This window comes from Perna viridis, chromosome 4 (assembly GCF_037379345.1).
Source record: "Perna viridis isolate PV_CMFRI_1.1 ecotype Kerala chromosome 4, ASM3737934v1, whole genome shotgun sequence".
NCBI classification, from domain to species: domain Eukaryota; kingdom Metazoa; phylum Mollusca; class Bivalvia; order Mytilida; family Mytilidae; genus Perna; species Perna viridis.
Genome location: NC_142448.1, coordinates 44,375,980 through 44,400,118, shown reverse-complemented (window position 1 = coordinate 44,400,118; position 24,139 = coordinate 44,375,980). Strand labels below are relative to the sequence as shown.

General features: G+C 33.3%; 1 protein-coding gene across 3 annotated transcripts; it reads left to right on the top strand.

The window, feature by feature from the left end:
• The first annotated feature begins 610 nt into the window (after positions 1-610).
• Positions 611-8,621, top strand: LOC148620226 (uncharacterized). 3 transcript variants are annotated; one of them, XM_088580924.1, is made up of 3 exons: positions 611-794; positions 4,769-4,963; positions 8,334-8,621. In XM_088580924.1, exons 1-3 carry the CDS (start codon positions 611-613, stop codon positions 8,474-8,476), a joined length of 522 nt encoding a protein of 173 aa, XP_088437050.1. In that variant the 3' UTR covers positions 8,477-8,621. The 3 variants fall into 3 exon arrangements, with proteins under 3 accessions (XP_088437050.1, XP_088437052.1, XP_088437051.1); XM_088580926.1 differs by having other exon boundaries at positions 4,769-5,021; positions 8,334-8,471; XM_088580925.1 differs by lacking the exon at positions 611-794 and adding an exon at positions 803-947.
• Positions 8,622-24,139: the final 15,518 nt, after the last annotated feature.

The following is a 24,139-nucleotide window of genomic DNA, read 5'->3' as shown; positions in this document are numbered from 1 at the left end:
ATGTTCAAGATGTTTTAATTGCTACAAATAAAAAAAATATTGTATATTTTGCTATACTATACACGTGTTTCAATAAACAAGCAAACAAGAAAAGAAAAGTGTCGACAAACGTCGAATTCTGATGTTACCGAATGTGCCGCGATAGCGTGCGTAACGTCTATGGCGAAGACCTGTATTAAATATGGTACAGTTCATAAAATGCACCGAAAAATCAGTATTACCTAATTTCAGCCCAGCCAACTATAAAAAAATTTAAATCATCAACAAAACCCGTTAAAATTAACATACAGAATCCTCTTAAGTATGTGCAAGGGGTGTATTATGTTGCTCCACATATCTCATCGATTCCATATAACATCAAACACTTTTGAACTCTAATAAAAGTACTTTACCACACACACAAAAAAAGATGACAATGATAAGTATATTACATATGAAACCAATCAAATGTTAATTTCTCTATAATATAATAATTGAATTCATATTGAAAACTATAGCCTCAACGACTATGGCCGAGATGGACTATGGCCGAGATGGACTATGGCCGAAAAGTGCTGTGGCCGAAACATTCTATGGCAATACACATGCGCACCACATGTTACAACTCAAGATGGCGTCAGCCTTGGCCGTATCCACATTAGACAGGTTGTTGTCAGCTGATTATGTTTACTTTGGCGACTTTTGGACCATTCCGTATCTATATTTAGCAGTGAAAGACTGTAATGCGAATACATTCGCAAACTTTTCAACGGATGTTACGTTGACATTAGATATTTCTTCGAAATATTCAGAGCGTACGTATTTAGGAACATATTAATCCGAGATCTATATGAATGGATTACTGAAAGTCTTGTGTAAAGCAAAAGGAAATTACTCTAATATTGTCAACCAAAGGCAAAGAAAGGCTGTAGAAGGTTTTTTACAGTATGTGGAAGTTCTGACTTCTGGTAATTATTGTAAATATAAAAGTAAAATCTAACTGTTTTTCACCGTTCAAAATCACATTACATACAATGTACATGTACATAATAAATGCACATGTATATTTTTTATACTTCTGCTAAAATGGCTGTCTCTAGCTTACATTAAATTTCAATTTAATTTTAAGTTTAATATATCACTGTTTACTGCTTGACTATCAGTATCACTTGATTAATTATGATTTAATGAATATACAGTCACAGGTACAAATGTATCAACATCAAATTTTTATACTTCTAATGAAAACAACACAATAAACATTCAAACTCCAAACATGTATTTCTACATTGGCTTCCGTTCAAGCTTGAGAAGTGAAATAACCCTAGTATTCCTTTTTTTTTAAACATGTAACTACATGTACATATCACTTCTTCATTGGTAGCTACAGTTATCCCTTTTGGGATTCGGCGCTAGAGATATTTTTTGTTTTCACCGTGGTCAAAACGTAAAATATCTCCAGTGCCGAATCACAAAAAGGATTAGTAGCTACAGTACACCCAAAGAGTATAGATTCTCATTAACTCCCATTTTGAAGTCACTTTTCTGAAGACTCCAGGAAATTCCCCAAATTGCCTTAAAAATCATAGAGTGATCTTGGCGTACTTCCTCCAAAAGGCAATAAAATACTCCCAGCTGGGAGTTTTCTATTGCCATGATTATCCTTTGAAGCACCACCTACATCCTGTCTTGCCTATCAGGTGAACATGATAATAATACACAAGGTAATATACATGTAATACCTGGAGTGACTCCGAAATACTCCCAAAAGGCTATTAAATACTCCCAGATGGGAGAGACCGCTTGGAAGATTTTAGGAGTTGACTCTGTAAAGCTCTGTGATCCACTAGACACAGAAATAAAAAGAGAATCCTCCCTCTCTGGTTGGATTGTACAGTACATGCATAGCTTGGAGCTTTATTCATATTAACTTTGGAGAACCCACTTTTCTTTCGAATATGCTTGCAACATTTCTTTATATAAATGTACTCTCCAGCAATAACCTTTTGTCTTTGATGTGCAACTTCTTTCTTTAGGACAAAATTTTTATAATAGCTCAGTTCTTTTCAGTTAGTGAGTGATGATGCTTTATTATTGTTAATTTCATTTCAGGATGAACTGAGCATAATGCAATCAATCAAAGACCAGATGGTATATTTATCACCTACATGTACATGTATTTCACCTTTTTCTTTAATCCAAACATCAGTGTTCTCCCCAGGATTTTTTTTCTTGTGTTGAAACATGCCACTTCATATTTAATGAATTATTTAAAAATTGATATGTGTACTCAAAATGTACATGTACATTGCTGTTTATGTTCATATGAATTATATATGGGTACGTCTAAACACCTCAAAGTCGTTTCCTTTATAGCTCACCTGGCCGTTGTCGTCATCATTAACAATTTCTTCAAACATCTTCTCCTCTTAAACTATTGAATGGATTTGGATGAAACTTAAGATGAGTGTTCCTTAGAGTATCCTACACAAAATAGCTGTTTGGATTTTTTATTTGTTCAAAAACATGGCCACTGTTACTAAAAATATAACGTAGGGGTCAGAAAGCAGATTTTTGCATATACAGTCGAACCTCCTTAAGTGGAAGTAAAAGGGACCATGGAGAAATATTCGAATTATCCGAGGTTTGAGTAATCCGAGGTAGAAGATAAACTGGAAATACTAGCAATGATTTACATCGTGTTGTGCTTGTACATGTGTTTATACACTACTGTCAACACTAATTTTAATTTCTCCACTTTCCACAGTGGAGATATTTTGAGTGGAGTCACAGTGTCACCACTCTCCACATTGGAGTCACCATTTAAAAAATTGTCTGTAATTAACTTCTTCTGTCTTTAAACCAATGTATACCAAGGTATATTTAATGATTTCAGTAAAGGACAGAAACAAATATTGAAAACTATTGAAATGGAGTAACTTTATGCCGTTTTTTACTTCAGTGGAGTCACAGTGTGGAAAAATTAAAATTTTGGTTGACAGTAGTGTACTTCACTTTACATGGTACTTGGTAATGTCTTGCGTTTCATATCAGAAGATATTTTTTTTTATATCATTTAGTACAGTTTGTAATTGCAATGCAAGTCATTGGAAGGATTGAGCTGAACCAGCAGACCATGAATAGCACAAGTCATGGAAGGATTTCTGAATCTGCAAACCATGTCTTCATACAAAAATAAGCATGTTCTTAATTTGGCTAGTCTAGCAAGCAGGGGCATCATAAGTGACTTACAAACACATTTGATTCACTAAAAAATTGTGACTAACAAATGATGCAGGGATTTAAGTGACAGAGCTTCTAGTTTTTAATACCCCATGCAACAAAGTTGCGAACGGTACGGTATGTTTTTGAACAGTCTGTCTGTCTGTCCATCTTGGGTTTTCCGGACTTATTTTCTAAATGGTCGCAGATATTGACATGATTTTTTGTATACAAGTTGACCATGATAAGTTACAGGTCAGGTATAACTCTCATTCTGCTCCGATGATTTTACCGAAATTACAGGCTTGAACTTAACAAAATTCACAGAAATAACAGTTTTCTGTACTTTTTTTCTAAAGGCTTGCAGAAATTGACATGATTTATATTTATGTTCACCTTGATAAATTACAGGTCATACATGTATATACGTTTTGTTCCGCTCTGATGATTTTTACCGAAATTACAGGCCTTGAACTTAGCAAAATGCACGGAAAAAAAGTGTTTTCTTTACTTTTTTTCTAAACACTTGCAGATATTGACATGATTTTTAGTATATGAATTCACCATGATATGTTACAGTTTAAGGATAATTTTTGTTCCGCTTTTACCAAAATTACCTTGAACTTAAAAAAATTCACAGAAATAACAGTTTTCCTGACTTTTTTCTGAATGCTTGCGGATATTGACATTATTTTTAGTATTTGAATTCACCATGATGAGTTATAGGACAAGGCTGTATAATTACATGTAGTTCTGTTCCAATGATTTTTACCAAAATGTTGGGCCTTGAACCTAGCTAAATTCACAGAAAAAAAAAGTTTTTTTTAACTTTTTTTTTTAAACACGTGTAGATTATGGCATGATTTTTGGTATATACATAAATTTACCATGATAAGTTCCAGGTCAAGTGTACATTTAATTCCGCTACAATGATATTTACTTTGTATTATATGTGTATCTATAACACAAAGAAATCACAATCTGGAATTTTAAACTACCATTCTGAGTAACAGAAGTTAGTTAAAAGATAAAGGTCTAAAGCCTAAAAAACACTCTTATTCCTTTTTTATCGGGTCTTCCACATGTATTTCTCTTACGAAAAAAATTTACTTTAGTACCCAACATGAAAATGTGTGGGGTCTTTAATTATAATATGAATACCTGATGGAAATCTGAGATGCCCTCTATTGATTATACATGTACATGTATGATTCTTATGACAATAGACTAGTACAGTAGGGTCAAGAGTCCCAATTTGGAGTTATTGCTTTAAAAGGTTTGAAAGAATATTTTTGATCAGGTGAGCGATGTAGGGTCTCTAGAGCCCCTAGTTTGAATTTTTAATATCACATTTATCACTTTACTACTAGAAAGCATTTTTTTAAAAATGAAAATTGATATGATGATTCCATGGTACATGTATAAGCTTTTGGAACTTTTATTTGTGAAAAAACATGGCCGCTTTTACAAAAAACAGAATGTTGCTTATTTAGCCAGGTGAGCTATTAAGATTCTTTAGAGCCTCTTATTCCTCATGTTAATTTACATGTAATTTGTTTATTTTTAGGAGGGAGCCACGTACAGTGTTTGAGAAAATTGCAGTGCTTAATTGATGACAATAAAGCTCTTGATGAAGAATCAATTAAGCATACAGAATCAGTTATCCAAGCAGTTCTTGCCTGTCATGTTTTTTCTCCACTTCTGTGTGAAGGAAGAGTGATTGTTGATAATAAATGTTACAGATCCTCTCGTAGCAGTTCTAGTAAATATCCAAAACCTGAGGCGTAAAAAACGCATAAATCAGGCTAATACAAATTTTGGTAAGATACACATGTATTTAGCTCACTTGGCTAAATGCCTGTATGAGATATCATACGTCTAATACATTTTATAATTCTTTAGTTTGCCTAACTGTTGAGAACAGAATTATAAATCACTAGTGCCTATTGATCTTCAAATGCTCCATCTTATTTAGAACATTTAGAAAATTTTCGTAAGGTTTTAATTTTCGCTATATTCGTGAGGTTGGGGGGATTGCAAAAATAAAAGATTGCCAAATTTTAGTCCTGATATTTCACAGTTATCTCCCATAGACTGAATCTTTCAGGTATCTTGTGTCTTAATTTCGTAAATTTATAACTTTAGGGCTTTTGGATTATTGCCAAGTGAACACTTTTTAAAACTACATGTATCTCCTGCACGTAGTACTCTTTAATGTCAGAATTTTTTTGTGGTTCGAACAGTCAACATGTCCTTGCTGAAATTTTTGACAAAAGACAAAGAAAAGAATCAAATTCCCGATGGACTGCAATTCGATCAAACTAGGGAGTTGTTAGACAGTGCCAAATCTCCAACGCCATTTAAAAGAGGATCATATAAAACGTATTCTCCAAAACATAGATTTGATTTTGGGATATATGCCGCCGAAAATGGCAATTCTTGAGCTGTGACAAAGTTTAGTCCACTTTTCGAAAAAAAGTTGAGTAAGAGCACTGTGAGGGATTCAAAGCTCAATATCGATATTGAGGTACAAAATTTCAAACTAATTATGAACAAGCTAAAATTAAAGATCGCAGAAAATTAATGCCCCCTTTTATCAAGCATATCGCGAAATTTGCCAGCCACAAAAATTACCCGCTATACATTAAAATTTGTTTCTGAATTAAATCCTTACCACTTACAAAATTTCATAAACAATGCTCTTGTTATTCCTAAACCTAAAACAGAACTATTCATTACTACTTTTGTTTACTCTGGCCTATTTCATTGGATATTCCATCCCAAATCAAATAAGAAGTGCCTATGGAATAAGTTTTTTAAGCAGATATTAAAAATCATCTTATTGGAACAACAGGCTAAAGAATAATTCAACTGTTTTTACATGTACTATTATGTAAAATGATAACTTTGTACACAGTAGTTTTTGGCATATATGTCCAAAACAGTTAGGTTAAGCTAAATTCTTGCAGAAGACCTAATGAAAAAACATAAACATGTATTTTATTATCAAACCATGCAGGAGTTATAGCTCTTGATATATCATACTAAAGTTTTGAAAATTTATATGTCAAGAACTGAAATTGTAGAGACAAGAGACCTTCATCAATAATCTTTGGTGCATGTGACTTTTCATTATCATCCAAGGTCAAAGGTCACAGAGTGCTATTTTTTGTTTTGTTCCAACTTTTACTTTGACATGGCCCTGTTTCATGATATCATTTGAATTTCAAATTTGGACCATCAATAGAACTCATTTGTGACTTAAATAGGATGATGAATTTCATCAACCATTGTAGAAGTTTTCTCCAGTTTATTAGAATTTTTTTCAAAATAGTCAACATGGTCCCCCAAACTAATTTTTCAGGATATTTTGATCACACTTAGTGAACTTGTAGATGTCATCATGTTCTATTAGAAAATGACCCTGCTAAGGATTTCATTATCATCTTTTAGAGTTATGTTCCCTTAAAACAATTTCTTTCAATCGCTCACATCTTGAAACCATAATAAATAGAATCAACCTGAAAAAAGTTTCATGCACCCAAACAGAAGACCTGACAAATAAACATGAACATGTATTTTGTTATCAAATCCTACGGGAGTTGTATCCCTTGAAGAATCGTACTAAAGTTTTGAAAATTTATATTTTGAGAACTGGAAGTTGTAGAGACATGGGATCTTAATCAATGATCTTTGCTTCATGTGACCTTTCATTTGCATCCAAGGTCAAAGGTGATAGAGTGTTAGAAGGTCTTCTCACTGCAAACTCCAGGCCTTGATATTAAGAAATATTAAGAGATAAGTGCATACATACAGTATATGAAATGACCCTCTAGATAAGCCTTTATTTTGTGGCCAATTTTACATCTGTCAGACTTTCTGTTCAAAGGTTATAACAATTTAAATGTTTTGTGACTTTGACATAATTGTCTGACCTTGACCGTATGATTTAGTCAAGTAATCTTAAGATGTATGGTGTAGTTTCAAGTCTGTACGACTTCTGGGTCTGAAGTTTGTTATTGCGTCTTATTTCTATAATTCTTGTGCTCAAAATGAACTCTGCAATTGCCCATATTGTTTTGTAATTTTCTTGCGTATCTTCTGTAAATTATTATACAGTTTTTAGTTTTGGATCTATTGAAATTTTAGTTTTTCAGGGTGGGAGTATATATTTTAAAATCCACAATAGACACATAAATGATCAGTACACAGAATGAAAAGTCTGCTCAAGTACAACTGTTTGACAAAATACCAAGGACCAATATAAAACACCAACGATACTGCAACAACTTAAAATTTTCATATTTTCCAATGGTTTTATATATTTCATCAATACCTACCGGTATTTTTAGTTTGATATTGCATCATTTTTGCAACTTCTTCATGGGGGGTCATGTGATATATCATTTTGAAGGTTTGAATGAGCACATTTAAAAATTCAGAGTTTCAACATGGGTAAGTCATACATGTTCAAAGAGTAGGGTCATTAAGTATAAAAAATTAAAGTTCTTAGTGGGTAAGGTTGTTGCATGTCAAATGAAAAGTCTTAAAGCGTACATCTGTAATATTGATGTCTTGTCTTGAAATAAGGGAGTTCGATGAGGTCAGTGAGTACAAAACTTAAGTTTTTTGCATACATGTAGTTAGAAAGTCTCATATCAAATTAAAGGTCATAATGTGTACATCTCAAATAATATTTTTATACGGAAAAAGAACCCAGTTGGGGGTAATAAGTGTAAAATGCTAAAGTCCCCAGAAAGTAAGGTTCTTGTATATCTAATGAAAGGTCTTCAAGTTTACATTTCAAATCATGACTGAAACATCGACAATTACATTTGACTAGGTTGCCAAGTGCAAAAAAAAACAAATCTGTAGAAGGTTGCATGTTATGTATCAAACCAACGTCTACGTGTACATGTATATGACAAAGAGATAGTTTTCAAGGGAAAGACCTTTCAATTGTTTAACAAAAAAATTGTGGTTGTTTAATATTATGGTGCAGTTGTCTTTGTTGATCACTAAAATTTCTGTTTGCATTTTTAACGTATCAGACATTTACTTTCAATTAATATGAATCTTCAATTGTGGTTATTTGTGTCCTTATCTGCCACATTCTTTATTTATTTCATTAGGTTGTAAAGATTTGTGGCATGGAAGAGCTGATATAGTCATCAAAACTGAGAAGTCATCCCAGATTGTTAAAGTAACTTGTAATTATAAAGAGATGGAAGAGGAAGACGGGTCTGGTGAACCTTATCAAAAAGTACGAAGCTAGAATCTGCTGACTGCTCAACAGCAGGAGTTCAGCCAGAAACCTATTGGTTTTGCCTAGCTGAGGTGAAACCTATTTTTGAAGAAGATTTTTGTACATATTTAACTAAAAAGGGCTATAAGCAAGTGATAAGTCAGACTATGGTTAATTCATTCCTTGCTTCAAAACTACATAGTAGTTCAGGAAATCTGCTTGTTCCTTCTTTTCTGGTATGTCAGAACAGTGTATTCATAAATTTTTATGATGCAGAGAATGATATTCTGCTTGTTCAGAGTAAGCCAATGCATTTGTTTGAAGGAAAAGATGAGATAAATATAGATGCCTTTTTTTCTTTGTGGATGGCATTAAACTCTGCACTTTTTCCATCAAAAATGTGTGCAGATTTTTATAGAACTGCAGAAAAGTCAGGATTTAAAGTCTTGCTGGAAAATTTTGGTGTGTTAAAAAAGTATCAGAATGAAATATGCTCTGATTTTCCAAGAGTACAAGAAGTAAAAACTGAGAAACTACCCCAAAAATATGGCATAGATCCTGACAAACAAAAGCTTATTGAACCATTTTTTACGTCAATAGTGTGAATGGTAAATATCCATAAATGTTGATCAACATGCTATATTTATTTTTACACTATGGCCTGAATATAGCTGAAATATTGCTGCTCGGGTGTTAAACCCCAACAATCAATCAATCCTTGTTTTACACTTACCGATATTTAATTATGTACATTATATCCAGTGCATTGATTTATAAGTGCATCTGATAAATTTAATTCAAGATTACACCTAAAAAAAATTCTGATTCACAATCAGTGTTATGGAGACTCTTAGTTGTTGCCTTTCTTCTTATCATACCTGTACTCCATTTTTTGGTTCAAAAGGGCAAAAAATGAAGGATGAGCTAATACTTATTCTTTTTTTTTATTAGACAAAGAGGAGGCACAATTTAGTTTTTTTATATATATTTTAACTTAAACAAACGATGATAAATTATATTTTTTATTTTTCTATGAGCATATTTTATGGAAATTTGATGAAAAAATCGTGAGCAGTGCTAGAATTATATTTTTGTCCAAGTTGCCTTTAAGAATTCTTTTAATTTAGGGAACTTCTCATATTTTGATCCTCTTAGTCACAAAACAAAACAGTTGTTGCAAACCCTACTGGGTGAAAGATATCCAGTGATTGAACTTCAGAATATCTAATGTTTGCCTTATATGGTTTTAATTTGTTACAAATTGGGGTGTGCCAATTTCTAGCACTGCTTCAGGATCTCTTCCACAGTATTTGAGGTTATCAGGCTTTTATATTGAAAAGGAAAAAAAGAGTGATTATGTATATTTTATTTAAAGAGTATTAACTTGTTATTGTTACAATATTCTTAGTTTATCGTTGAATTTTTTATGGTCAATGAATTGATTGTATTTTAATCCAATACATAATATAGGATATATAATGTATCCATGTATGTAGACTACAGCTGCTCTCTTAAATTTCGTCATAATCTGTCATGAAAACTGTTCTATGACAGCAGATAAAACAGAAATTCTGACAGAGGATGTCCTGGGTCAAGACAAACTTTGCTTTATTCCCTGACCAGTCATGACAGCATGACAAAGAAATACAAAAACTGTTCTAAATTGTCATACCCCTGGAATAGTTCCTGACGCTTAATTCTGTTGTGATGTAATTTAGGACAGGAAGTCTAATTGATAGTAGATTTTGTTTTTAATAGTAAATCTTTTCTGTGTGTAGTAATTAAGATTAGCAAAAACAGTTGAAAAAAAATTAAGAGTACAGTGAATCATTAAAACTTTCTGATGTATAATAGCACTCATTGCTCAAGTTTCAATAATCATCCCCCCAAAGTCACTTGAGTGAGCACTTTGACCCAGGTGGTGTATTAAGTGTAGTATAAAGTCCCTGGTTTACCTAATAGTCTTAAATCAATGTAGAAATTGTAAATGTTAGTATCATATTAGTGACTATGACACCTGTATTTCAATCAAATCCAAAGATTGACATATTCATGTAAAATATATGAATGCAGGTAGTTTTAATTTCCATAAGAGTGTAAAATTATTGTAGATATATGCAAAAACACTTCTGGCTGACACTGTTATGTCTTCAGTGTTTTTTTTTATATATATATATAAAATTATCGAATGGATGTGTGCAACACACAGATTCCAGTCAAAATTCTTTAAAAAATACTAAGTTATGCAGGCTTTTTATAAGAATTTTGACTGAAATTAATGTGTTGCCTACATCCATTTAATGGTTCTATAGATCTAATGTGGAAATCTGTGGTCTGTTGAAAAACATTGACACCATTACTAAATTAGGGTTACTACAAAATTACCCAACACTAATCCAATTTATAATCAAGTCAAGTCCAAAATAAACATGGCAAAATAGATATTACATTACCAGAGCAGATGGTGAAAATGGTCCTGACTTGGTACAGGCACTTCAAACAGAATGATTGGTTATATCTACGTTTTACGGTGATCTGAACCACCCTCTTTTATTGCAGTGTGACTAGATCAGTGGTGATTGAAAAGCATATGCATGCTTTTGTCATAATCAGTAAATCAGTGGTCACATCAGCACAAAGAACTTTTTACAAAAAAAAAATCATTTTAAATGATTTTAATACTAATTGAATTAGGGACTGATATCTAAAAAAGAATTTTGTAAGAGACCTTTTTAAGACACATTTCCTCATACATAAAAATTGAGGTTTGACAGAAGGTTTTCGGATATACATACATATCCAAAACCTTCAGTTTAGCCATTTTTTTCAACTGCGTACTGGTTCTTTTGAGAAGACATATAGAAGTCTGCATTGGATCAAAGATTTTGGCCAAAAAATGCATTACTTACTATACAGATTTTAGCCAATATCTTGATAGATCAAAGATGTTGGACAACTCCTTGTTATAGTTATTGCCCTTGAAAGGAGAGAATTGGTGTTTTTTTTTGTTTTTTGTGGACATTGAAATGCCGGGTGTCCATCTGTCTGTAATGCTTCCACAAAATAAGTTTGTTTTTGGTATGTGGCCTTATCATGAAGAGTTACAGATTAAGTTCGACTTTGGTTATGGTTGAATGATTTTTACTGAAGTAATTACTCTTGGACTTAGAAAATTTCTGTGAATTTCCAGTTTTCTGCACTGTTTTTTTGTAATGCTATTACCAGTTGATTGTAGTCTTACTATGAGAAGTTACAGATTGACTTCATCTTTTGTTATGGTTGAATGCTTTTAACGGATTTAACGGCCCTTGGACTTGGAAAATGTCAGTGAATTTTCAGTTTTCTGCACTATTTTTGTAATGATTTTACCAATTGATTTTATCAATAACTGAAATTGTGTCCACACTTGCCCAACTGCTCAGGGTTCAACTACTGCAGTTGTACCATTCATGAATATGTTTATGTAAGTCTACACTGTATGTTTAAAGCTGTTTTAGCTTTTATTTTCGTAAATTGTTGTTTCTTCGTCTCCTACACAGGCAAATGTGCCACACATGAGAATCATATGATTTGCATCCTATGATTATCATGAATCGAGCACCATATGATAATCATATGTTTCAGTTAACATATGATAATCACGTTTTTCACAAACATGATTATCACGTTCTCAAGCCCATATTATCATATGAGAATCATGATAATCATATGACTACCACATGATAAATTTCATATGGTTTTCATATGATTATCATATGTGGCACATTTGGCTGTGTAAATTGTACTTTTCCTGTATATTTCTGTTTGATATGGTCAAATAAAGTGCATTAAATACATGAAATGAGTGTCTATACAAGTGCAATATATTGTCTTTCAAGACAAGATAGTCTGGATAAAATTTGTATGCATGTAACTTCTGGTGACTTTAATCCGTGCATGTGCTGTAAGGGTGGATTCTTTTTAAAAAATTCTGATTGCAAAGCGAAAGTGGTTAATAAAAGGCAAGGAAGACCCATGCTTTGATGGACGTAAAAGAAAAAAGTTTGATTATAACTCAGAGAACCTTTTGTAATTTACTTATAGTGATATATATCTTTAATATTAAACAGTAACTGTTTGATTATTCTTAAAACCATAATTGAATATATAAATAAATATTTAGCCTTGTCAATATGGTTATTGTTTATTGTCATTTATTGTATGTTTAGATTTGTGTATTGTGTCATAACCATTTATTGTAATTGTATTTGATATAATATGGCACAAATGTGGTCAGTAATTGTCATTATTTATTTGAAAACTAATCAAGAAATGGATGAAATAAAATGTAAACAAGACTCATGCTTACCTGTGTAATGTGGTTATTTTTAATCAAGTTGGAAGTATTTTTTATACCAGGAGAATGTCCTGTCATCAATCCTCAGAAGTAATGGTGAAAAATAATTTAATCAGAGCTATTGATCCTCTATGATAAAAAAACATTTACACAACATTCAGTAGGTATTATCAGCATTTATTGCTTCAATTACATTTCTACCAACTTATTTCATTAAATCAGCAAAATTCAGTAGAATCAAAACTGAACAAATTTGTCAACTATAGCAGCTTTAAATGTGAATATCTTGTATAGTTGCCGTTACATTGTACTTTTTAGGTTTTTGATCCTTCACCAGATCATCAGATAAACTTTCCTACTATTTGTGAACACTTCACAAAATATACCCATATGTAGTTTGTATAAAATTTGAAACCTTGTTTAAAAACTCCTATTATCACTGAAAATTACTTTCTAAAATCTCACTTATTACTGGAACTATGGTGATCACTAATAAATATTCCAAGTTAACTATTAATGTTGTTGTCTTTATAAGCTGTCTTTTACGATGGAATGTATTAACGTATGGTCTGTCCATCTGTCATTTACAATTCTAACAAGATTTGAAAAATGCTGCTGTAATTTTTTGTTACTTCAATGCATTGTTTATTTTGATTTATTGATTTTCTTATAAATTTCCAATTTTTATGCCCCCGCGACAAACTGTCAGGGGGCATATTAATTTACCCTTGTCCGTCCGTTCATCTGTCTGTCAGTCCATCCGTCCAGAGTACACATGATCATGGCTTGTCCAGCTATCTCTTTGTACAGTTTTTGAACTACATCTAAAATATTTTACAGGATATTTTTACACAATATGAAGGTGTGCAGAGCCAAAGGATTTTAATGTTCGTGAAATATTACATAAATTGGTGATAGGTACACTTAGTTATTTTACTCAGAAACAGGGCTATATGACTTGTCCGGCTATCTCCTTGTACAGTTTTTGAACTACATCTAAAATATTTTACAGGATATTTCTACACAAGATGAAGGTGTGCAGGGCCAAAGGATTTTGATTTTCGTGAAATATTACAGAAATTGGTGATAGTTACACTTAGTATTTTACTCAGAAACAGGGCTATCTGGCTTGTCTGGCTATTTCCTCATACAGTTTTTGAACAACATCTAAAATATTTTACAGGATATTTATACACATGAGGAAGGTGTGCAGGGCGGAAGGATTTTTATTTTCTTGAAATATTATGGAAATTGGTGATAGCTGCGCTTAGTCATTCTACTCAGAAATATATGGATCATGTCTTGTCCGGCTATTACCCCAGCAATGCTAGAGGTTGTCCGGCAAGCTATTTTCTGACTCGGTGTGGTATGGAGGAACGGAATTCCAACCTCTTACGTTGTAGGAGTAGTCCGGCTATCTCCTTGTACAGTTTTTTAACTACATCTAAAATATCTTACAGGATATTTCTACATAAGATGAAGATGTGCAGGGCCAAAGGATTTTGATTTTCGTGAAATATTACGTAAATTGGTGATAGTTACACTTAGTTATTTTACTCAGAAACAGGGCTATATGACTTGTCCGGCTATCTCCTTGTACAGTTTTTGAACTACATCTAAAATATTTTACAGGATTTCTATACACATGATGAAGATGTCGGGTCTAAAGGATTTTGAATTTTTATGAGATTTTACATAAATTGGTGACAGTTACACTTAGTCATTTCAACGGAAACATGGCTGTATGGCTTGTCCGGCTATTCTTCATACAGTTTTTGAACTACATCTAAAATATTCTACAGGATATTTCTACACATGTTGAAGATGTGCAAGGTCAAAGGATTTTGATTTTTCGTGAAATATTACAGAAATTGGTGATAGTTAAACTCACTTATTTTCGTCAAAAATAGGGCTATATGGCTTGTATGGCAATTTCTGTAGTTTTTGAACTACACCTATTTTTTACAGGATGCTTCTACACATAATGATGGTGTGCAAGGTCATAGGATCATGATTTTTTGTGAAATATTACAGAAATTGGTGAAAGTTAGACTTAGTCATTTTCATCAGAAATAGGGCTATATGGCTTGTATGGCCTTCTCTCCATCTAATATATTTTTGCAGAATGTTTATACTCATAATGATGGTGTGCAAGGTCATAGGTTCTTGATTTTCATGAAATATTACGGAACGAACTGGGTGATAGATTTTGTTATTTTTGTCAGAAATATATCCCAAGCAACAAAGTTACGAATTTGTTATGGGGGGGGGGGAGTAATTACCATTGTTCATGTGGTCATTAGTATGTCCAACTGTCCTCTTTTTCTCATCGCAACTAGTCTGACACTACGTACCAAACAGATATTCATGACTCTGTGTGACCAGGATGCAATATGTAGATATGCATATATTTAGGAATGTCTTATCCCCATACTGGTTCCCAGACCACGAGTAACACAAGTCATTGGAAGGATTGAGCTGAACTAACATACCATTAGTAACACAAGTCTTGGAAGGATTCAGCTGAACCAACAGACCATGAGTAACACAAGTCATTGGGAGGATTGAGGCCAGGATACAGTATGTAGATATGCATATATTTAGGAATTTCTGATCCCCAGAGTGCTATTTCATGGACTAAAGCAATGTTAACAGTACAGTTGGGATCAGATGTGATGAGGATACTATGATTTGAAAAGTGCAATTTCAAGTAATGTGGTCATGTGTAGAGTAGGCATCGAATCGGGTGTGATGAAAATGAATGAATTTAGGTAGGAAAGTGCTATTCAAAGTAGTTTGGCATCACATGTAATGAGCAAGTACATTTTAGGTATGAAATTGCTATTTTACGTAGCATGACTATGTCAGGTGTACATTTCACACTAGATGTGAAGAGCATGTATGTTTGTTAGATAAAGCTGATGTTTAAAGTGGTATAGTCATGTTTATAATATGGTTTGCGTCAAATTTGATGAGCATATATGATTTAGGTAGGAAAGTGCTATTTCGCGTAGTATTGCAATATTAAGGGTACATACCAATTCAGATGTGATGAACAGGTATGATTCTAGTAGCAATGTGCTTTTTCAGGTAGTATGACCGTGTTCAGAGTTCAATCCACATGGTATGTGATTCGCATGGATAATTTGGATACAAAACTGGTATTTCGCATGGTATTGCTATCTTTGAAATCGTAAAATGATCATTTTAGAAGGACGAGAGGGTATTAGTTACAATGAGCATGAATAAGTTTTGGTAGAAAAGTGATCTTTCATGTAGAATGGCCATGTTTATAGTACAATTATCGACATATGCGATGAACATGTATGTTTTGGGTAGGAACATGCTATTTCAAGTCGTGAGGTTATATATAGAACACAGTACGAATCAAATATGATGAGCATGTATGATGTAGGTAGGAAAGTGCTATTTCACGTAGTATTGCGATATCAAGGGTATATACCAATTCAGATGTGATAAGCGTGTATGATTCTGGTAAGAATGTCCAATTTCAAGAAGTATGACCATTTTCAGAGTTCAGTCCATATCATATGTGATTAGCATGGATGATTTGGTTTTAAAAATGATATTTAACATAGTATTGTTATCTTTGGAATTGTAAAATGGTTAAATGGGTAGGAAAATGATATTTCAAGTACTTTGGGACTCACTAACCACTTCTGAGTTAAATGGCCACCCCACCCCCCTCTATGTAGTACCAAAACACACTGAACTTAGACCTATGCATTGTAAGTGCATTATTTGTGTGTTTTTTTCTGATTAAAAGTAGTCAAAATAAAGCCGAGAATGTGTATTTTAAAATCATACATGTAATATACTATAAAAGTGTATGAATATTGTTTACATGTGTGGGTAATTTGCCTCCATGTTGTCAGTAAGCAGAAAGGGTAAAATTATGGATTTTCATTATTATTTAATCAAGTAAATTTTGTGAAGAATTTCTACAGCCATCGTGCCATTAGCATAATTATTTTGAAAGCCTCATTTTCCAAGCTTCGCAATAATATGCAACTTTAAGATGTCATTTGTCCTGGAAATTCACAGTGAAACTTTGAAAATGACCTTTTTAACATGTAAAGTAATGGAAACGTTAGAAGTGGTTAGTGAGACCTTAGCCATATTAAGAGTACGATTTGCATCTTATGAGATGAGCATGTATGATGTTTGGTAGGGAAGTTCTATTTGAAATAGTTTAGCCTTGTCAAGCGTACAATTCGCATCAGATGTAATAAGCATGCATTTTTTCGGATAGTTTATCTGTCATACGGCACTGTGATGAGTACAGTCTGCGTCAGTTATTATAAGTATGAATGATTTTGGCCTGTATGGTGTTATTTCACGGACTAAGGCAATGTTAACAGTAGAGTTGGGATCAGATGTGATCAGTATACTATTGTTTGAAAAGTGTAATTTCAAGTAATGTGGTCATGTGTAGAGTAGGCATCGAATCGGGTGTGATGAAAATGAATGAATTTAGGTAGGAAAGTGCTATTCAAAGTAGTTTGGCATCACATGTAATGAGCAAGTACATTTTAGGTATGAAATTGCTATTTTACGTAGCATGACTATGTCAGGTGTACATTTCACACTAGATGTGAAGAGCATGTATGTTTGTTAGATAAAGCTGATGTTTAAAGTGGTATAGTCATGTTTATAATATGGTTTGCGTCAAATTTGATGAGCATATATGATTTAGGTAGGAAAGTGCTATTTCTCGTAGTATTGCAATATTATGGGTACATACCAAATCAGATGTGATGAACAGGTATGATTCTAGTACCAATGTGCTTTTTCAGGTAGTATGACCGTGTTCAGAGTTCAATCCACATGGTATGTGATTCGCATGGATAATTTGGATACAAAAATGGTATTTCGCATGGTATTGCTATCTTTGAAATCGTAAAATGGTCATTTTAGAGGGACGAGAGGATATTACTTATCATGAGCATGAATGATTTTGGTAGAAAAGTGATCTTTCATGTAGAATGGCCATGTTTATAGTACAATTATCGACATATGCGATGAACATGTATGTTTTGGGTAGGAACATGCTATTTCAAGTCGTGAGGTTATATATAGAACACAGTACGAATCAAATATGATGAGCATGTATGATGTAGGTAGGAAAGTGCTATTTCACGTAGTATTGCGATATCAAGGGTATATACCAATTCAGATGTGATAAGCGTGTATGATTCTGGTAAGAATGTCCAATTTCAAGAAGTATGACCATTTTCAGAGTTCAGTCCATATCATATGTGATTAGCATGGATGATTTGGTTTTAAAAATGATATTGAACATAGTATTGTTATCTTTGGAATTGTAAAATGGTTAAATGGGTAGGAAAATGATATTTCAAGTACTTTGGGACTCACTAACCACTTCTGAGTCAAATGGCCAACCCACTCCCCTCTATGTAGTACCAAAACACACTGAACTTAGACCTATGCATTGTAAGTGCATTTTTTGTGTTTTTTCTGATTAAAAGTAGTCAAAATAAAGCCGAGAATGTGTACTTTAAAATCATACATGTAATATACTATAAAAGTGTATGAATATTGTTTACATGTGTGGGTAATTTGCCTCCATGTTGTCAGTAAGCAGAAAGGGTAAAATTATGGATTTTCATTATTATTTAATCAAGTAAATTTTGTGAAGAATTTCTACAGCCATCGTGCCATTAGCATAATTATTTTGGAAGCCTCATTTTCCAAGCTTCGCAATAATATGCAACTTTAAGATGTCATTTGTCCTGGAAATTCACGTGGAGCTTTGAAAATGACCTTTTTAACATGTAAAGTAATGGAAACGTTAGAAGTGGTTAGTGAGACCTTAGCCATATTAAGAGTACGATTTGCATCTTATGAGATGAGCATGTATGATGTTTGGTAGGGAAGTTCTATTTGAAATAGTTTAGCCTTGTCAAGCGTACAATTCGCATCAGATGTAATAAGCATGCATTTTTTCGGATAGTTTATCTGTCATACGGCACTGTGATGAGTACAGTCTGCGTCAGATATTATTAGTATGAATGATTTTGGCCTGCAGAGTGCTATTTCACGGACTAAGGCAATGTTAACAGTACAGTTGGGATCAGATGTGATCAGTATACTATGGTTTGAAAAGTGTAATTTCAAGTAATGTGGTCATGTGTAGAGTAGGCATCGAATCGGGTGTGATGAAAATGAATGAATTTAGGTAGGAAAGTGCTATTCAAAGTAGTTTGGCATCACATGTAATGAGCAAGTACATTTTAGGTATGAAATTGCTATTTTACGTAGCATGACTATGTCAGGTGTACATTTCACACTAGATGTGAAGAGCATGTATGTTTGTTAGATAAAGCTGATGTTTAAAGTGGTATAGTCATGTTTATAATATGGTTTGCGTCAAATTTGATGAGCATATATGATTTAGGTAGGAAAGTGCTATTTCGCGTAGTATTGCAATATTAAGGGTACATACCAAATCAGATGTGATGAACAGGTATGATTCTAGTACCAATGTGCTTTTTCAGGTAGTATGACCGTGTTCAGAGTTCAATCCACATGGTATGTAATTCGCATGGATAATTTGGATACAAAAATGGTATTTCGCATGGTATTGCTATATTTGAAATCGTAAAATGGTCATTTTAGAAGGACGAGAGGGTATTAGTTACAATGAGCATGAATAAGTTTTGGTAGAAAAGTGATCTTTCATGTAGAATGGCCATGTTTATAGTACAATTATCGACATATGCGATGAACATGTATGTTTTGGGTAGGAACATGCTATTTCAAGTCGTGAGGTTATATATAGAACACAGTACGAATCAAATATGATGAGCATGTATGATGTAGGTAGGAAAGTGCTATTTCACGTAGTATTGCCATATCAAGGGTATATACCAATTCAGATGTGATAAGCGTGTATGATTCTGGTAAGAATGTCCAATTTCAAGAAGTATGACCATCTTCAGAGTTCAGTCCATATCATATGTGATTAGCATGGATGATTTGGTTTTAAAAATGATATTGAACATAGTATTGTTATCTTTGGAATTGTAAAATGGTTAAATGGGTAGGAAAATGATATTTCAAGTACTTTGGGACTCACTAACCACTTCTGAGTTAAATGACCACCCCACCCCCCTCTATGTAGTACCAAAACACACTGAACTTCGACCTATGCATTGTAAGTGCATTATTTGTGTGTTTTTTTCTGATTAAAAGTAGTCAAAATAAAGCCGAGAATGTGTATTTTAAAATCATACATGTAATATACTATAAAAGTGTATGAATATTGTTTACATGTGTGGGTAAAATTTGCCTCCATGTTGTCAGTAAGCAGAAAGGGTAAAATTATGGATTTTCATTATTATTTAATCAAGTAAATTTTGTGAAGAATTTCTACAGCCATCGTGCCATTAGCATAATTATTTTGGAAGCCTCATTTTCCAAGCTTCGCAATAATATGCAACTTTAAGATGTCATTTGTCCTGGAAATTCACAGTGAAACTTTGAAAATGACCTTTTTAACATGTAAAGTAATGGAAACGTTAGAAGTGGTTAGTGAGACCTGAGCCATATTAAGAGTACGATTTGCATCTTATGGGATGAGCATGTATGATGTTTGGTAGGGAAGTTCTATTTGAAATAGTTTAGCCTTGTCAAGCGTACAATTCGCATCAGATGTAATAAGCATGCATTTTTTCGGATAGTTTATCTGTCATACGGCACTGTGATGAGTACAGTCTGCGTCAGATATTATTAGTATGCATGATTTTGGCCTGCAGGGTGCTATTTCACGCACTTAGGCAATGTTAACAGTACAGTTGGGATCAGATGTGATCAGTATACTATGGTTTGAAAGTGTAATTTCAAGTAATGTGGTCATGTGTAGAGTAGGCATCGAATCGGGTGTGATGAAAATGAATGAATTTAGGTAGGAAAGTGCTATTCAAAGTAGTTTGGCATCACATGTAATGAGCAAGTACATTTTAGGTATGAAATTGCTATTTTATGTAGCATGACTATGTCAGGTGTACATTTCACACTAGATGTGAAGAGCATGTATGTTTGTTAGATAAAGCTGATGTTTAAAGTGGTATAGTCATGTTTATAATATGGTTTGCGTCAAATTTGATGAGCATATATGATTTAGGTAGGAAAGTGCTATTTCTCGTAGTATTGCAATATTATGGGTACATACAAACTCAGATGTGATGAACAGGTATGATTCTAGTACCAATGTGCTTTTTCAGGTAGTATGACCGTGTTCAGAGTTCAATCCACATGGTATGTGATTCGCATGGATAATTTGGATACAAAAATGGTATTTCGCATGGTATTGCTATCTTTGAAATCGTAAAATGGTCATTTTAGAGGGACGAGAGGATATTACTTATCATGAGCATGAATGATTTTGGGTAGAAAAGTGATCTTTCATGTAGAATGGCCATGTTTATAGTACAATTGTCGACATATGCGATGAACATGTATGTTTTGGGTAGGAACATGCTATTTCAAGTCGTGAGGTTATATATAGAACACAGTACGAATCAAATATGATGAGCATGTATGATGTAGGTAGGAAAGTGCTATTTCACGTAGTATTGCCATATCAAGGGTATATACCAATTCAGATGTGATAAGCGTGTATGATTCTGGTAAGAATGTCCAATTTCAAGACGTATGACCATCTTCAGAGTTCAGTCCATATCATATGTGATTAGCATGGATGATTTGGTTTTAAAAATGATATTGAACATAGTATTGTTATCTTTGGAATTGTAAAATGGTTAAATGGGTAGGAAAATGATATTTCAAGTACTTTGGGACTCACTAACCACTTCTGAGTCAAATGGCCAACCCACTCCCCTCTATGTAGTACCAAAACACACTGAACTTAGACCTATGCATTGTAAGTGCATTTTTTGTGTTTTTTCTGATTAAAAGTAGTCAAAATAAAGCCGAGAATGTGTACTTTAAAATCATACATGTAATATACTATAAAAGTGTATGAATATTGTTTACATGTGTGGGTAATTTGCCTCCATGTTGTCAGTAAGCAGAAAGGGTAAAATTATGGATTTTCATTATTATTTAATCAAGTAAATTTTGTGAAGAATTTCTACAGCCATCGTGCCATTAGCATAATTATTTTGGAAGCCTCATTTTCCAAGCTTCGCAATAATATGCAACTTTAAGATGTCATTTGTCCTGGAAATTCACGTGGAGCTTTGAAAATGACCTTTTTAACATGTAAAGTAATGGAAACGTTAGAAGTGGTTAGTGAGACCTTAGCCATATTAAGAGTACGATTTGCATCTTATGAGATGAGCATGTATGATGTTTGGTAGGGAAGTTCTATTTGAAATAGTTTAGCCTTGTCAAGCGTACAATTCGCATCAGATGTAATAAGCATGCATTTTTTCGGATAGTTTATCTGTCATACGGCACTGTGATGAGTACAGTCTGCGTCAGATATTATTAGTATGAATGATTTTGGCCTGCAGAGTGCTATTTCACGGACTAAGGCAATGTTAACAGTACAGTTGGGATCAGATGTGATCAGTATACTATGGTTTGAAAAGTGTAATTTCAAGTAATGTGGTCATGTGTAGAGTAGGCATCGAATCGGGTGTGATGAAAATGAATGAATTTAGGTAGGAAAGTGCTATTCAAAGTAGTTTGGCATCACATGTAATGAGCAAGTACATTTTAGGTATGAAATTGCTATTTTATGTAGCATGACTATGTCAGGTGTACATTTCACACTAGATGTGAAGAGCATGTATGTTTGTTAGATAAAGCTGATGTTTAAAGTGGTATAGTCATGTTTATAATATGGTTTGCGTCAAATTTGATGAGCATATATGATTTAGGTAGGAAAGTGCTATTTCTCGTAGTATTGCAATATTATGGGTACATACAAACTCAGATGTGATGAACAGGTATGATTCTAGTACCAATGTGCTTTTTCAGGTAGTATGACCGTGTTCAGAGTTCAATCCACATGGTATGTGATTCGCATGGATAATTTGGATACAAAAATGGTATTTCGCATGGTATTGCTATCTTTGAAATCGTAAAATGGTCATTTTAGAGGGACGAGAGGATATTACTTATCATGAGCATGAATGATTTTGGGTAGAAAAGTGATCTTTCATGTAGAATGGCCATGTTTATAGTACAATTGTCGACATATGCGATGAACATGTATGTTTTGGGTAGGAACATGCTATTTCAAGTCGTGAGGTTATATATAGAACACAGTACGAATCAAATATGATGAGCATGTATGATGTAGGTAGGAAAGTGCTATTTCACGTAGTATTGCCATATCAAGGGTATATACCAATTCAGATGTGATAAGCGTGTATGATTCTGGTAAGAATGTCCAATTTCAAGAAGTATGACCATCTTCAGAGTTCAGTCCATATCATATGTGATTAGCATGGATGATTTGGTTTTAAAAATGATATTGAACATAGTATTGTTATCTTTGGAATTGTAAAATGGTTAAATGGGTAGGAAAATGATATTTCAAGTACTTTGGGACTCACTAACCACTTCTGAGTTAAATGGCCAACCCACTCCCCTCTATGTAGTACCAAAACACACTGAACTTAGACCTATGCATTGTAAGTGCATTTTTTGTGTTTTTTCTGATTAAAAGTAGTCAAAATAAAGCCGAGAATGTGTACTTTAAAATCATACATGTAATATACTATAAAAGTGTATGAATATTGTTTACATGTGTGGGTAATTTGCCTCCATGTTGTCAGTAAGCAGAAAGGGTAAAATTATGGATTTTCATTATTATTTAATCAAGTAAATTTTGTGAAGAATTTCTACAGCCATCGTGCCATTAGCATAATTATTTTGGAAGCCTCATTTTCCAAGCTTCGCAATAATATGCAACTTTAAGATGTCATTTGTCCTGGAAATTCACGTGGAGCTTTGAAAATGACCTTTTTAACATGTAAAGTAATGGAAACGTTAGAAGTGGTTAGTGAGACCTGAGCCATATTAAGAGTACGATTTGCATCTTATGAGATGAGCATGTATGATGTTTGGTAGGGAAGTTCTATTTGAAATAGTTTAGCCTTGTCAAGCGTACAATTCGCATCAGATGTAATAAGCATGCATTTTTTCGGATAGTTTATCTGTCATACGGCACTGTGATGAGTACAGTCTGCGTCAGATATTATTAGTATGAATGATTTTGGCCTGCAGAGTGCTATTTCACGGACTAAGGCAATGTTAACAGTACAGTTGGGATCAGATGTGATCAGTATACTATGGTTTGAAAAGTGTAATTTCAAGTAATGTGGTCATGTGTAGAGTAG

What these genes read in the sequence shown, in the direction of transcription:
- LOC148620226 (XM_088580924.1), top strand. Translation starts at nt 611, where the DNA reads ATGGCGTCAGCCTTGGCCGTATCCACATTAGACAGGTTGTTGTCAGCT. An exon ending in TTCTTCGAAATATTCAGAGC is followed by an intron (nt 795 to 4,768) that starts GTACGTATTTAG and finishes GTTTATTTTTAG; the next exon opens with GAGGGAGCCACGTACAGTGT. An exon ending in ATCCTCTCGTAGCAGTTCTA is followed by an intron (nt 4,964 to 8,333) that starts GTAAATATCCAA and finishes TTATTTCATTAG; the next exon opens with GTTGTAAAGATTTGTGGCAT.